The sequence below is a fragment of the Onychomys torridus genome, chromosome 10 (assembly GCF_903995425.1).
Source record: "Onychomys torridus chromosome 10, mOncTor1.1, whole genome shotgun sequence".
In the NCBI taxonomy this organism is placed as follows: Eukaryota; Metazoa; Chordata; class Mammalia; order Rodentia; family Cricetidae; genus Onychomys; species Onychomys torridus.
This window is the reverse complement of record NC_050452.1, coordinates 60705598-60721306: the sequence shown is the minus strand read 5'-3', so window position 1 is coordinate 60721306 and position 15709 is coordinate 60705598. Positions and strand designations below refer to the sequence as shown.

Below are 15709 nucleotides of genomic sequence, written 5' to 3'. Positions count from 1 at the left end.
CATGTAAGTGTGCAATGAAAAAAAAATAAAACAGTGTGCCACAATAATACTTTTACTGATTTTGCACATGAAATTTCTACCAGGAAAAAAATCATTTTTTATTGTTACGCAAGATCTAATTGGGTAGACTACCATGTGTTTACTGTTTTGGATTTTGCTCTGTGTTTTGAAATGTGGTTTATTGACTGCTCTCAACACAATTAACTGTGACTAGCTTATGAAAAGTATTCATTGACTGGGTCCACATGCCTGCTAGATCTCACTAGTATGATACAGCATCATTTCAAATAACTGCTTTGTTTTTTTTAGTTATAGGACTTTTGACTCAATATACTTTTCTTTTTGAAATTCCTTCCATATTTTCTCCATTTGTGTTGTGGAGTGTGGTGGTATTTATAGTTTAAATTACCAATTGAATCAATGGTTTCTACAAAATGATATGGCAGAATGCAAAGAAGTTAGGTGAACATACTGTCTCTTGACACACAGCTTGAACAGTCTTAATGCTCTATTTTCTTAGTAGCAAAGACCACCTTCTCTTGTCTAATTCTAGTTGTTTGATGCTTGGAAATAAATTAAAATAAACTTTTTTTGTATATACACTCTTCTTAAGTTCACAGGGTCAGTGGCATTTAATATCTTTACAAAATTACAAATGTCCTTTCCTAGGGGTTCTCTATCTCTAATCCACAAGGATGCCCCACAGTTGTCAAGAAAGAGGTGGCAGACCAGTGTGCTAGTTAGTTTCATGTGTCAACCTGGCTAAGCCTGAGTGCTCACTTATTCCATCAAACACTAATCGAAGTGTTGATGTGGAGGTAGTGTATAAAAGTGGTGATGGCCACAATCAATACACTACAAGTGAAGGACAGATTACTCTGGATCTGGGGAGTGAGTCCTATGTAATCAGTTGAGGTGTTGAACTAACCTGAGGGTTCCTCAGAAAGAATCTTGATTCTATTCCACAACATCAAATGCTGCCTAAATTTCCAGCCCATCCACTGCCACAGTCCTATAAGCCAAAATAACTGTATTTATGTGGGTGTTTAGACATAAATATGTACATAGGAATATACATATGTGCACATATAATATGTAAATATGTGCATGTGAATGTATGTGCTTATGATTGTGTTTTTGTGTTGGTTATGATTTTCTAGAGAACCTTAACCAATGTGGGCAGAGGATAAACAAAGGGAAAGAAAATTATATTTAAAAATGAAATTACAATATAAATTGAATAAAAATAGTAAAGATGTTTTTTCCATATAAGGACACCTGTACTTTTATATTCCATGTTCATTGCAGAACTATTCACTATAGCCAAGAAAAAGAATTAACCTACTAGATAACTATTCCTGGATAAACGTGTATATTCAATGTGGTTAATATATACAGAGGAGCACTATTCAGCCTGGAAAAGAAGAAATTGTTGTCATAGGTTAGAACATGAGTGGATCAGGACCTCATTAAGTGTAATAAGCCAGACACAGGATGACAAATACTGCATCATTTCACTTATACATAGACTTTTTAAAAGTTGATTTCATAGAAGTTGAAAGTATATTAGCATGTACCAGGTACTGAGAAGCATAGCTTGGAACAAGGGATGAGGAAGGGTAATTTATGGTTACTAAGTTACAGCTAGATATGTGTTTTATTGCATATCAGAGTGGCCATTGGTGACTATGTCATTTATCCCAGAAAAGCTAGATATAGTAGGGGTTTTGGATATTTGGCAGCAAAGAAAAGAGAAATGTTTGGGAACATGGATATGTTTATCCATCTGAGCATTATGCAGAATATACATGTATCAAAACACCACATGGCACTCCATAAATATGGACATTTTATGTTGTAACTAGAAAAAAAAAGAAACTTAAAAAAATAGTATAGCTTAAATTGTCAGCTGCTGTGCAACCATTTTAGGCAAAGCAATCCCTAAGGCTAGTCCCCAGGCCTCGGATGAAACAGAAATGCCTCGGTGTCAGAAAGCATGGGTCTCTGTTACCAACATCCACACCAAGCTTTCAGCTTGCCAAATGAAAAGTGCCTGTTGCTTGTACTGCAGTGTTTCACATAAACACGAGCTGTAAATAGACATTGCTTCACGGGAGATGATATATCGATTCTTTTTAGAAACAGAAATTGCACTGCATGTGGACCGAAACAAGCAAAGCAAACAATTTGGGGGCGAAAAGAAAAGGAAACTTGCTTTGAATAGCAGGAGACGACGTTTTGGCAGCGGAGCAGGGTAAGAGCTTCATGAGCCGCTCTTTAATGCTGCGCTTGGTGTTGTTCTGAGCGTAGAGGAAACCTAGAAAATACATGAGCGGTTCTGTTAGTGCCTTCTGCACAGAGGGACTCACAGGGCTGCAGGGGTCACCAGGCAAGCTTGGCAAGCAGGATGGGGAGATGGCCAGCTCACTCAGGCAAACAGACAGTGGGTTAGGGCCCCCAAAGTTGGTTTCCTTTTTCACCTTTCAGGTAAAGTTCTGACGTTGCTTTAAAGGTGATGATTACCAAAGAAAAACAGAGTGAAAGGATTTTCAGTGGATGACAAGAGTGAAATTTAGTGGCTTATTTTGGGTCTCGGATCGAAAGCATAACAAACACCACTGGAAATAGTTGGACTGAAATTCCAATATTCAAACCCGTGTCAAGGGCCTGCAACACAATCTTCTCTTCTCCGTGCTCCCTTCTTTGATTACAAAGGAGGTGGCTGCCCTCATAAATCACACACACAGCAATCACCTGATAGTACCTTTGCCTTCCCTGAAAGTGAGAAAATCAATGTCCTTGACAAGCAGTCTCATTAGCATCTGTTGAGGAGGCCGGATACGCGGAAATCCTTCACATTTGTCACACAGTGACGTTAAAGAAAGGAGCCTGTTCAAGAGATGCCTGTCCCAAAGCAAACACGTGTGTTTCCACAATGTTAAGCCAGGAGTAGAGCCTGGTGCACTAGGAGTACATCCATGACTTCAGGCAGCTGAAGGAGACTTACAGAAACCCGTGGTGGCTCCATAGGCAAGCCAGAAAGTACCCCAGACAACCGGTCTTGTCAGGAACCCACGGCTTTCAATTTAACAACACCCCAGCCACTCAAAATGCCTGAAAGCCTGTATCTGCTTATTAATACAAATTGCTTTCCCTGAACTAGTTTGGAAGCTGTCTGACGTAAAGCAACCACAAGAGAATCAATTAAATTTAAGTTAGAATTCGTTGTGATGGGGACCTGGCAAATATGCCCTCTGTTCCTTCTCTATTTTATTGTTCCTGCCTTGGGATTTTAAGCAATCCCTGACCCTGAATCTATCTCCACCTCACCATGAAAGCACAGCAACTAAAACTCTTATGTGAGGAGGTGACAAAATGAAGAGGTAAATATGCAAATCACAACAGATCATCCTCCTGATTAGGAGAACTCTTAGAACTTTCTGCTATCTGGGACCAAGGTCCCTCAGTCTGCACATGATTCGAAACTGCATCACTATGTGGCACTTTTCATCCACTTTTACTGCTCTAGCTCCTTGATCATTGTCTAAATCATCCTTTCTGAACCTTTCTGAAGTTGTAGAAACTCACAAATCATCCTCCCAGCCTGGCCACTTAGCTAATGTGAAACACCCTTCTCACTGACTTCGTCAGAGTAGTCTGAGGCTGTGGCACAAAAAAAAAAAAAAAAAAAAAAAGGTCAATAAATTCACATTGGACACATAAAAACCAATATCAATTTCTATGTTTTATGTCTGATTTCTATAGCATGCATGTCAATATGCTTCCTCCTCTGTTTCTGGAAGAGCCCTCTCACCTAGGCACCCACTCCTTAGGAAACTATAGGCATTATAGTCTTACATTTCATTCTCAACAGACATGTTGTGTTCTCTGTTGTTTCCTTTCTGCCATGGTAAAGTATCTGCTACAGACAACAAGGTATGTGCTACATCCTTCTTTGTAGTCAGCCCTTCACCAACGGTCAACATCTCTATCCCCAGTCTGCCTTTAAAACAGTTCAGACACTTTCCTCTGGCAAATTGTCCCTTCCTGTCTCCACCTGGCCTATGGGGAGAGACTTTTTGCTTGTTTGCTTTATTAGCCCCAGTGGTCCAGCATCTCATCTTATCACACCCTGTCATAGATACGAGACAAAGAGGTTGAGGAAGATGGTCCTGCTAGCCTTCTGTAATGGGACACAGACCGACCCCAAGGGAACTTCTGTCTTGGTTTCTTTGCTTCAGATTAGATCTCTTGACATCTAGCCAGACTCTATAATTTTGTCAGAAATAAAAGAGATGTTTCCTGGTTGCTTGATTTCCTGTTTGTTCCATGAACTCTGGTATTTACCAGTTCAGATTTTATATAGGGAGGGGAAGATTCCTCCTCCCCAACTACTCACAACTATTAAAGTTACCCTTGTTGCCTCACCTCTTATTTGGTAAGGTCAACAAGATGTCACTCTAAATTAAACTTTATAAGTCCCTGTTTTTTACTATTTACTCTAAGTGGCCTTGTAGAGATCATTATGCTTTAGGCATCTGTTTTTTCTTCATGCAATGATTTTAAATGTCTCTTTTGTGAATACATTTTTATATTTTATAAGTATGAGAATTAGAATGATTCCCTCCCTTAGGCATATATTTTGATTGATTGGTCCTTACTTGATGATGTTATCTGGGTAGATTCTGGAATCTTCAGGGGATGGGGCCTAACTGGAAGAAGTAGGTAACTCAGTCCATGTGTTCCTTGCCTACGTTCTGTCTCACTCTGCTTCTTGTTCTGCCTTAAGATGAAGTTTCTACCGTAGGTGTGTACCAGCATGATCTAACCTGCTCTAGCTGCCATGCCTTACCTGCCATGATGCTCTGAAACCCTAGGAACCAGTGATCCCAAATACCCTTTTCTCTTTGAAATTATTTCCATCAGGTATTTTTATTTCAGTGAAATGAAAAGTAACTACTAATAGCTAGTAGAGATCAGGGTGTGACCATGATTATTTCTCTTCCTCTTCTCATCCGTTTTCCTTTCTTTCTCTGATGTCAGCTCGTGCTACACTTTTCTCCTTAAAAATGTATTGGTTTAGTGTCCACACATGGAAGCAGTCAGCCCCCAGTTGTATCTCAGTATAGATCTAGAGTTGGTTACTTAATCTCTCTGTATTTCTGTTTTCCTCTCTAGGAAAATGAGCTTAGCACAATGTCTGCTCAACAAGTTGTTGCTATCAGGTGGAATAACATGTGAAATATTGACCCAATGACAGTTCTGTCATGTGAACCCAGAGAATGTTAGACCTTCTCTTTTTTCTTTATATGAATGTCCACATTCCTTCCAGCCCTGGAGCCTTTGAATAAGCTATTATCTGCATATAAACTTTAGAATTTTGCTTTTGTTCCTTTTTGCGTAGTTCATGGCCATTTGCCCTTGTGATTTCAGTTCTAAGAGTGTTCCCTGAGGAATGCCTAATACAATAAAGCAGAAAGCATGAAGAACTTTGACATGTTCCTGTAGCTTCCCCTTTTTTTCTTTTATAGGCAGTATAACTAACTACAAAAGCACATATTCAAAGTGTATCTTCCTACTGCAATATAGTATTGAAGAATGCTACATTTACTGGTCAATGAATAAGTGTTATTGGGTGCCCTGTCACTGTGAACACTCATATGCCTGAATAAACATTTTAAGGCAAACTAGTCTAAGCATAGAAAATAAGTAGTATAGAATTGTGGATGCTTAGGAGAAGAGAAACCCAAGAGGTGAACCCATAAGTGTTCTTTTTGACTTGCAGGATGATCCCCACGGGGATTATAAAGCTGAAGTCCAAGCTCACTGATCTGAGATCCAGACATGAAGGAGACTTTTGCAGTAGCTGGAATTTTAAGGAAATAGAGAAGTGATTTTATACCTAGTGAGGAGTGTTTCTGGAACCTGTGTAAGAATTACACAGTAGACTTTGAGTAAGGGTTGGGAAATGCAAGTTCAAGATGGAGTATCATAATATATATGAGGCACCAGAAATTTCTTCAGGGCTGAGAATAAAATGATAACAGAAGACCCAAGTACTCAGCAGTATTGAAGTTCTAGCTCACTCTCTCTCTCTCTCTCTCTCTCTCTCTCTCTCTCTCTCTCTCTCTCTCACTCACACACACAGACACACACACAGACACACACACAGACACAGACACACACACAGACACACACACAGACACACACACACACACACACACACACACACACACACACACACACACATTTACCCACCCTTAAAAGAAAAGAAGATAAAACTAAACGCACCAACTGTGTTGAAGGCCTCTATCATTCTTTACGAGCTCAGAAAGGCTACATGGGAAGAAGAGTAATTTCCAAGAGTGAAGACCATTCTCATGATAACCCAAATTGTAAGTCAGCTAAAAGGAAATAAAACAAAAGCTGGAAATACTTAAAATGACACATTGAAATATCTTCTAGAATAATATACATTACTATTTAAAGATAGTCAATGCAACCTAAACTTTCTACATCACAAGGTAAGAGTGCCAGTTATCCTATGAGGCACCTCCTGACATGCAATGGAACTGGCAGTTCATAACCCATAATCAAGATAAAAAGGAAGGAATCTGAACAGATCTAAGATGGACACAGATATCAGAACTGATAGTAAATGGCTTCAAAGTAGTGATGACTAAAATATTAGGAAACTTTTCAGAAATGGGATTAAAGCAACACAAGAAAGCAAGAGGGTGTAAAGTGAAATATCTAAAATTAAAAAGATTCTAAGAGCCAGAGGACCAGGGATTTAACTATGGGACTGTGCCTCCTAGAATTGGTGCCTAAACAAGACCTGGACAATTGCAATATCAATTGACATGTTAATGTAAAAGGAGAAAATAATCGCATAAGATCTATTCCCGAGACAAAGCATTACAGCAGCTAATGACTGCTGAGAGAGAGAGAGAATTACCCTCTCCTAGCAGTAAGTCTCCTAGCTGGATATCCAATTATAAAGTGGTCATCCCTGAAATCATATTCACACACAAAAACATATTCATCAGGCTTTATTTGTACATTTGTGCTGGTGTGTGTGTGTGTGTGTGTGTGTGTGTGTGTGTGTGTGTGTGTAAACAGATGGAACAAAAAGAAGCCATCAATTTGAAAGGAAGTGGGAAGTAAGGGGGACATGGAAAAGTTGGCAGGAGGAGACATGAGAGAAGTTAGAAGGAGGAAAGGAGAAGGCTAAAGTGATGTAATTATATTTTAATTAAAATGTACCTTAATGGTACAAAACTTCATTTATTTAGTGTGACTTACTAGCACTAGGGGGATTGCTAACAAGTGGGTCATAAAGCTTTAGCAGATAACAAAAGAAATAAATCATCAAATTTGAATAATAGGAATAGATAATTAATGAGAGTCTGGGGACCTGTGCAAAATACCAAGAATGTAAAAATGACTGGAGAATAAGAGAACAGAGAGAGATTTTTTCAGAAATAATTTCACTAATGCCCCCAAGCAAGACAAATTCAAAAAAGAATCACAGAGAACTAAAAGTGAAATTTTTTTTTTAAAAAGAAAAAAGTACATATTAGAGAGGAATACAACAGAGTAGTGTATTGTGGGATACAGTAGAGTTTGGATGATGTAATGACATTTCAGTGCTCTCAGGTTTAATACAAAGAGCACTAAGCCAGATTTCTACACTCATTCAAATCAGTTCTTTTGGAAAATGAAGATGAAGGTGTGGTGCCTTCAGATAAGGCAAAGGTGCAATAATACATCGTCATTGGCCCAGTCTGGATAAAGATATGATAAAATATTTGCTCGGGCTAAGGGAAATTGATATGATATGGACACACAAATCTTCAGATAGAAACTTAAAAGTTATAGAATTTTACAATATCTGAATTAATAGAAAAAACTTGTTGCCTTATCATATATGATTTAAACAAAATGTACTGTGAAGTTTATGATATTGCAGATGTAAATTTTCTGAAACAAACAGCATGAAGATTGAAAAGGGGTAAGTGGAATTTACCACTATATGGTTCTTATATTTCCTACAGAGTGGGACCATGTTAATTCTAAGTAGCCCAAAATAAGTGAAGAAGACATATTGCAATTTCTAGATGCTAGGACACAATTAAATGTAATACCAGGAAGTATGTCTAAAGCTTCCATAGAGGAATTGAAATGTCATGCATAAAATATATAGTTAATTCAAATTTAGGAACCCAATAGAGAGACAAAGCTACTGGGGACAAATCCCAATTCTATAAATTGATAGAATTATATCCAACTGCATAATTGAATCTGTAACTAAGTTTATCATTCATTATTGTATTTCCACCATTTTCACAGTGTCTAATATATAAATTGTTCAATCTGTATCCACCAAAGCATGAAAATAGACTATGGGCTGGGCAGTGGTGGCGCACGCCTTTAATCCCAGCACTCGGGAGGCAGATCCAGGTGGATCTCTGTGAGTTCGAGGCCAGCCTGGGCTACCAAGTGAGTTCCAGGAAAGGCACAAAGCTACACAGAGAAACCCTGTCTCAAAAAACCAAAAAAAGAAAATAGACTATGTACTTTTATTTTACTAAGAAGTCTAACATCATCTACAGGGCTGTAATTAGCAGATGCATTTAAAATTTGCATAATTTACTTTTCTACATCCTTAAAGGGTAGCTGAGTGTGAAGCTCCTCGGATGGGGACAGTGATGGCAGAGTTAGGGGATGGCGCTCTACTCTCCAGCAGTAATACTAAAAGGAAATCAGTGGGGGTGAGGTAGCCTGAAAGTTACCATAGTATCTCACCCCCACAGAGATAACACATTTTCATAGATGAATTACCATACATACCATAATGATTTATATACTAAGATATTCCAAATGTTTATTATAAATGCATATTTACAAACAAATGGTTTCCTTTGTATAATTATATGTGCAGTGATTACATAAAAGTCTCTGCTGTAAGGTATCCAACAGTCAACATTTACCCTAACCCTTAACACATGGCATGCATAGATTACTGATTTCTCTTGATAACTCTGATTTTTTTGTGATAAAATTCTATTTGTTCATTAAATCATTCACTCAACTGTTTCTTCAGTACCTACTAGTTACTATCCCAGTACAATACATTAAAAACACCTTATTTTTTGTGAATCTTAGATCACAGAAGATAAAGAATAAATTGTAAAACATATATAGAAAAACATACAATATATCAAATACACAACATGGATTGGATGTAGACTTCTGGTAGACTATGGTGGGAGTTACATAGAGCAAGACATTATTAAAAACATATTGGCTAAAAAAGATGCTTGAGTGGAGAGCTGTGAAGTCATGTTTTATCAAACATATATCAATGAGACAAGAAGGTATCACATGCATTTTCAAATTATCAAAGTATACACTATATATATATATATATATATATATATATATAAAGTGTTAACATTATTGATTATATAATCATCTGTATAACTAACTTGTTAAAGTAATACTACTGGATTCTATAATATAAAAATATAATACTTTAAATTAATTGGCAACATAAAACATGAAGTCTAATGATAGCTTCATAAATCATGTTATTATAACTAAAACTAAACCAACTGCCTTTCCTGCATCTTTAAGTCAACCAAAGCTGCTGGCATGCTAGCATTTCAAAACTCCTGAAGCAAAGGAGTACAAAAACTAAAAACCACTTGTGCACATCCATGGGACACTTCATTGAAGTATTGTCAATGGAAGAGCATTCTCTACTCTTGTGGGTGAAGTTTCATTTTAAGTTTCTTTCATTACAGAAAAATAGGTTTCTCATCCAGCTGAATCCTCCATTGCTCTGGTGATGCAGTTTTATATGCAAATGGTCATTTTTCACTCTCTGTCTTTTCTGATACATAAGGAACACCATTGTATATAAATAGCATGTTTTAATTCTGAATGATGGACCATGAATTAAGAACTCAACAAATTCTGATAGTGGTAATGGGGAGGGACAGTTTTTATCATAATGAGAATTATGCTTATCTTTCCTCTTTTTGAAGTATAGTGGATAGCAAATATTGCAGTTTCACTTTGAGATAAAGGCTCCTACTCTATCATTCATGACCTGTAGTCTTCTAACTTAGGCTTGTGAATTATACACATGTTTACTTGTGGCTCCTAAGCCTGTGAATATCAGGTAAAAGAAAATGGCCAATCATATGTTGAGTGATGTAGTACCTTTCCCTGGATCAATATCTATGACAAAAACCACTGGAGCTTCAGAGGCACTGTAATTCCGTTGATGTTTTCCTTGGAGTCAGTGACAGGCTGATTCATTAGTAGTGACTTGGGTACTCAGGGTAGGACGTATATTTTTCACTAGTAACAAATGTCATCTATTTGTTAAAATGTTTATTTTTAAATGAGCTCATGAATTCTCCTTGCACATACATTACCTGCCTCTTTTTCTCTCAGTTCTCACTGCATATTGTTAAATCTGTTCCTGAAAATACACAGCACACGATACTTTCAGGGTTCATACTGTGGCATAATACTTGCCAACAGGTCCTGACAGTCCACACAAATTTACAATCCTTACTGAGTCCTATGCCTATCCTCAGTGGTTCACCATTAAGAAGAGGAACAACAATTACCATGGCTGACTATTAGGAGAAATACTTGTGCGTCATTTAACATCTCATTTTCAGATGCCCAAAGCTAGCCTTTCTAATTGGCCTGATTTGTTTTGCCTGATTATAAAGCAGTTACTTTCTCTATTAGTTAACTAAGAAAGAGTCAGTTAGCATACAATGGAATTGCCTGGAAATAATCTATAGTAACAATGATGATGAACATGTTTGACTCCACCCAGGGCAACTAAAGACACCCATGTATTCAATGATGAATTCTGTAGTATCTATTAGGTTCTTGCTTCCTCCTGGTGCCTGTATCCCATGTATTCAATGATGAATTCTATAGTATCTATTAGGTCTTTGCTTTCTCCTGATGCCCGTCTCCTGTGTATCCAATGATGAATTCTATAGTATCTGTTGGGTCTTTGCTTTCTCCTGATGCCTGTCTCTCTTGCTCCTTCTGTTTGATTCTCAGTCCTTGTCCATTTGTCTTTGTCTTTGTCTACCCACCTTTCATCTCTCTGATAAACTCTCCTGCTTTTCTCCTTCCTCATGTCACTGTATCTCCCCATTCCTATTTCTCTTTATCTCTTTCTTGTTGCTGATTTTACTCTCTTTCTCTCTGTTCTTGACTCAATTAACCATTCATTCGTCTGAGCTTGTTAACTTTGTGTTGATTTTATTCTTGGCGAACTGTTGTGGAGTGCGTTTAGTCAGTAGAGTAACAATAATAATAATTATAAGTTCCCTTGAGCAAATTTAATACACAAGATAACCAAAGTGGCACAACTTTCCCCATCTAATACAGGGTGAACATGTTTAATCTGAAAACCAAGGAACTCAAAGTATTTTATATTTTGGATGCTTGTAGTCTTTAGCAGTCATTTGTAGCTGATTGGAAAATGTGTGATGTCTGCACTCTAAATTATGTGAACTGTCCTGTTTTACTACAGGAGCCACACCCAGCTACAGAGCAATGGCTGCTGGCTGGAGAGAAGAGGTGTCAGTTTCTCTTGGTGCTTTGTTGGTCCTCCTCCCTCCTCCCTCCCTCCCTCCTCCCTCCCATCCTCCATCCCTCTCTCCCTCCCTCCCTCCCTTCCTCTCTCTTGTCTTTCCTCCCTCTCTCCCATCCCTCCTTTCCTTCCTCCCCCTTTCTTCCCCCCTCCCTTCCTTCCATTTAATTCTGTTTGGCAGTACTAGGAATCAGGCCCAGCACTAGGCAAGCACTCTGTCTGTGAGCTGCATCTCCACTCAGCCTTGTGATCTATTAGGATTCCTCACTGAAACCCATTTCTCCTTTCTTCCCTGTATAAATTACAACAATGTCTTATATGGCGATGTCTCTTGTGTGCCATATTAAGTATTATCAGTAGCTTTTTGTAATTAGGGTGACAAGGTCTCCTTACCAGATTGCTGTAAGCTGCCCTAGCAGCTGGTGCCATCAAGCCCTTTGTGTTCCAAAATGTCCTGATTCACAGGACACATTCCATGATCACACAGTGTTAGCCAACAATGTGGTTCAACTCCCACCCCCACACATGAATGCAGTCATTGTCTGAAGGGCCATTTCACTACACCACAAACACTATGAAGAGTGCTACATCATTTAAAATGCTATTTCTGAAACATATAATTTGCAAGAAAGAAGAATCTGAAGGCAGGGTGGATGTGGTGGTGGTGGTGGGGTGTCATAGTAAAGGCCACAGAGTAAAAAAGGTAACTAGTTTAAGTCAGAATTCTGCACTGTTTGTAAGCCTGGAAAACTAGTCTATTTCCACAGTGCCTCTTTGATCTTACTTACACCAGGATGGAAATAAGAACAGTGGCCTTTGCTCTTTCCTGGGCTGGGAATGAGATTTAAGTAAGGTACATACAGCTCCTGGCTAGATATGTCTCTCCTTCATTAGTCAGTGGATGGTGGGAGAAATGTGTTCAAGGCTCAGAAACCAAAGCAAATAGAATATTTAAAAAAATAACAGCCAAGTCTCTTTGATACAGCAGTCATTAAGCACCCACACTGAAGTCTCTTCTGATATGTTATTCTTGTAACAATAATTTGCTTTGGTACACAAATATATATCAAACCCACATGCAAGGGTACTATGTTTTTCAAGCTAACTCTTCTATTTCTATTCATCCCCAGTTTTCAACTTTTGAAATATTAAACATCTTTAATTATAGATTTTCCTTTTTGATGAGTTAACTGTATATTTAACCAGAAAGACAACTATAGTTGAGTGATATTGATATTGATAGTAAGAGATCAAGATACAGTTTGAAAACTATTTTTAATGCGTATTGATTTTATAAAGTTTCTTTTCAAATCTAATAGATATTTATTATATAGTAGATGATCTCATTCTACCAACCCTATGCACAGAATTTGGTGTGTGTCTTAGTCATTGTCCAGGCTATCCTGTGTTACAGTTGTCCAACTGCATGTCTACTCTTCACTAATAATATATTGATAGAACTTTGGGGTAAAAACAACTTGTTTGATCTTGTTCATTCCATTCAAGCTCTCTTTATAATGTCCTCTACAGTTTTTAGTCCATCATAATGACTTTGATTTTTACTCAGAGTGAAATGGGTAAAAACATGTTTTTGAGCAGATGGCTGATATTATATAGCTTGGTGTTTCATTCAACAGTATTCATTGCATACCTACTCAGACCTGGCAAAAACACAGTCCTAGGTCTCATATAGCTTAGATGGCAAATGTGAACTCAGAAGAGTTCAACACAGTACAGAAAAGGCAAACAAATTTTACCTTGGTGATTACCTTTCCCTGAGGGAGCAAACGGCTCCTAAAATGCAGGGCTGGGACAATGATGAAAAGTGTTTTCTACAAGGCAGGTGCAACACACATCTTAGATCATTCAACTTTCACAAGAGCACCATGTGTGGTTAATACAAAAGACAAATTACAGTTAAGGGCATTAAAACTAGAGAGGTGTTCAGCCAGTACAAGGGTAGACCACCTGTCCATCTGCTCAGTCCCTGGGCTGAGGTACTCAGTTGGATGTTACAGTAACAATGGCTCCAGGCAATGTATGAGTTCATTTATTCAGTGAGTCTCACTGTGCAGTCTTCACACAGAGGAGGATATTTGCTTCCTGTCATAGTCTGATTCCTGTTTCCTTCTCCAGCTTCTTGGTTAAGACTTTCTATTCTACCTTAGATATACTCTTGAAGCCTTAGTGACTCATATTCCTTTGCTAGAAATGCTGGTCTTCATTTCGTTTTCTATAGGCCATTCATCATATTCTTAATGGTACATAATAATAATACAGTTGAAGAGAAGGCTGCACCAGGAGATTCAATTTCTTTATCTGAAAAATGGAGCTAATAATACATGGCACATACTAATCTCAGAGAATTGAAGCAATGATCGGAGTAGTTGTTCCAGTAAAATCCTTCAAATATGAGAAGAAATAGCATCTAATTCATTATAAGTTCCAGTGGCAGATGCTACTTCCATAGGTTCAGTCCTTTTAGGCCACTGTACTTATTCTTCATCATTTAACAATGGGTCTTTTCTATAAGGTTATCAGTTGTTAATTTAATCAATAAATATTTATTGACTGTATGACAGGGAGACTATGTGCTAGGAAGCTGGAATGAGAATCCAATAACATAATCAATGACACTAAGTGTTTGAAATCCATACTTTGCCTGCTCATTAGCATTGCCAGAGTGCCTCTAAAAAATTAAGCCATGCCTGATCACCCCAGAACAGTTAGGCCAGAATCAAATGAGAAACTAAATTTGAGACTTCCCATTTTGTTCTTGGCCAGGAATGTTTCCTTAACTTCTCTTTCATAATTTTGACATTGTAAATGGACTCCTGTTGGGCTAAAGCTGATGCCTTCTAATTCTCTCTCTTAAATTATAGGGCATTTGTTTTAATATATATTTCACTTAAAACAGATTTCTAGCTCATGGAAAGTTGCAAAATCTGCAACACCATGTGTGTTCTTTCATGGCAATAATTAGGTCTGTCTAGCAGCTGCTTTTGGGACAGGACGTACTCTGTCTGTGTGTAGTTCTTCCCCTCATATCACACTACAGTATAAATGCTTTGCTTAGCACATTTTTATTAGTTCTCTGGCCTCTACATAGATTTAGGATTTCAATCCCTTATAGATTTTTTTTTCTACAAAGACATTGTTCTGAGTTGAATTTTGTCTCTCAAATTTCATGTCCTTCTGGAACCTCAGAATGTAACTCCCCTTTTTTTGGAAATAGAATCTATAAAAATAAAGTCAGCTAAAATGAGATTATACTGGATTATGAGGAGCCTATATTTAATGCTTAGTGTCTTGTTGAGACCCACAAATAGCATGGTAGGAAACTTACAATTTTCTATAAATTATCACTCATCATTGAAATTGTGAAAGCTGGGAATGTCGCTTGTGATATACCCAACCTCAGAAAGTTTAGGTAACTATGTGCCCACCAGAAAATAGCAAAGGATTCAAGTTTAGGCAGCTAGAGAGTAAGTGCAGATTTTCAACTGATTAAATCAACAGAAGTGATGAACTCATACTATTTACAATGTTGTTAGCCATGTATGTATGGCATAAATGATAATCCATATATCATATAAATATGAATATAATTTATGTTCAGTTTAGCAGTGTGGGTGGAAAGCTCCCTAATGATTAAATCTTACTTCCTCTATTAAAGCAATGAAAAAATCAGGGGCAACAAATCAATGTCCTTAAGATGGATATGGATTCTTCTCCTACTAATTTGCTTCTTAGTAACTGATGTGTTCAGGCAGGCTCACAGTGTAAAATATTGTTCTTGATGCAGGTAACTCTGCAAGCAGCTCAGTATTTCAATTTGTTAGAAACTAAAACCTATAGTGTTACAATTTATCATAGCAACTGAGAAGTCTATGTTGTGGCAAAAAAAAAAAAAAAAGAGAAGGCCATGGCAAGTCAGTAGATATTTTCTAGAATCTTCTTACTACATAGAAAGAATCTTGACCACATAAAAATATTCATAGTAAAATTCTTTTTAGTCACACAGTCACATTTAAAACACAAATATGAAATAGTACCATGTAAAAATATAGT

General features: G+C 37.5%; 1 protein-coding gene across 5 annotated transcripts in view; it reads right to left on the bottom strand.

Annotated features, from left to right (window-relative positions):
- The window catches only part of Kcnip4 (potassium voltage-gated channel interacting protein 4), a 1106582-nt gene that overhangs the window by 128667 nt on the left and 962206 nt on the right, over positions 1 to 15709 (bottom strand). Inside the window, exon 2 of one of the 5 annotated variants that reach the window (XM_036200428.1) lies at positions 2216 to 2317. The exons of the other annotated variants lie outside the window; for them this stretch is intronic. Coding sequence (XP_036056321.1) covers positions 2216 to 2317 — 102 coding nt within the window. The remainder of the gene's footprint in view (positions 1 to 2215; positions 2318 to 15709) is intronic. 5 annotated transcript variants of the gene reach the window in all.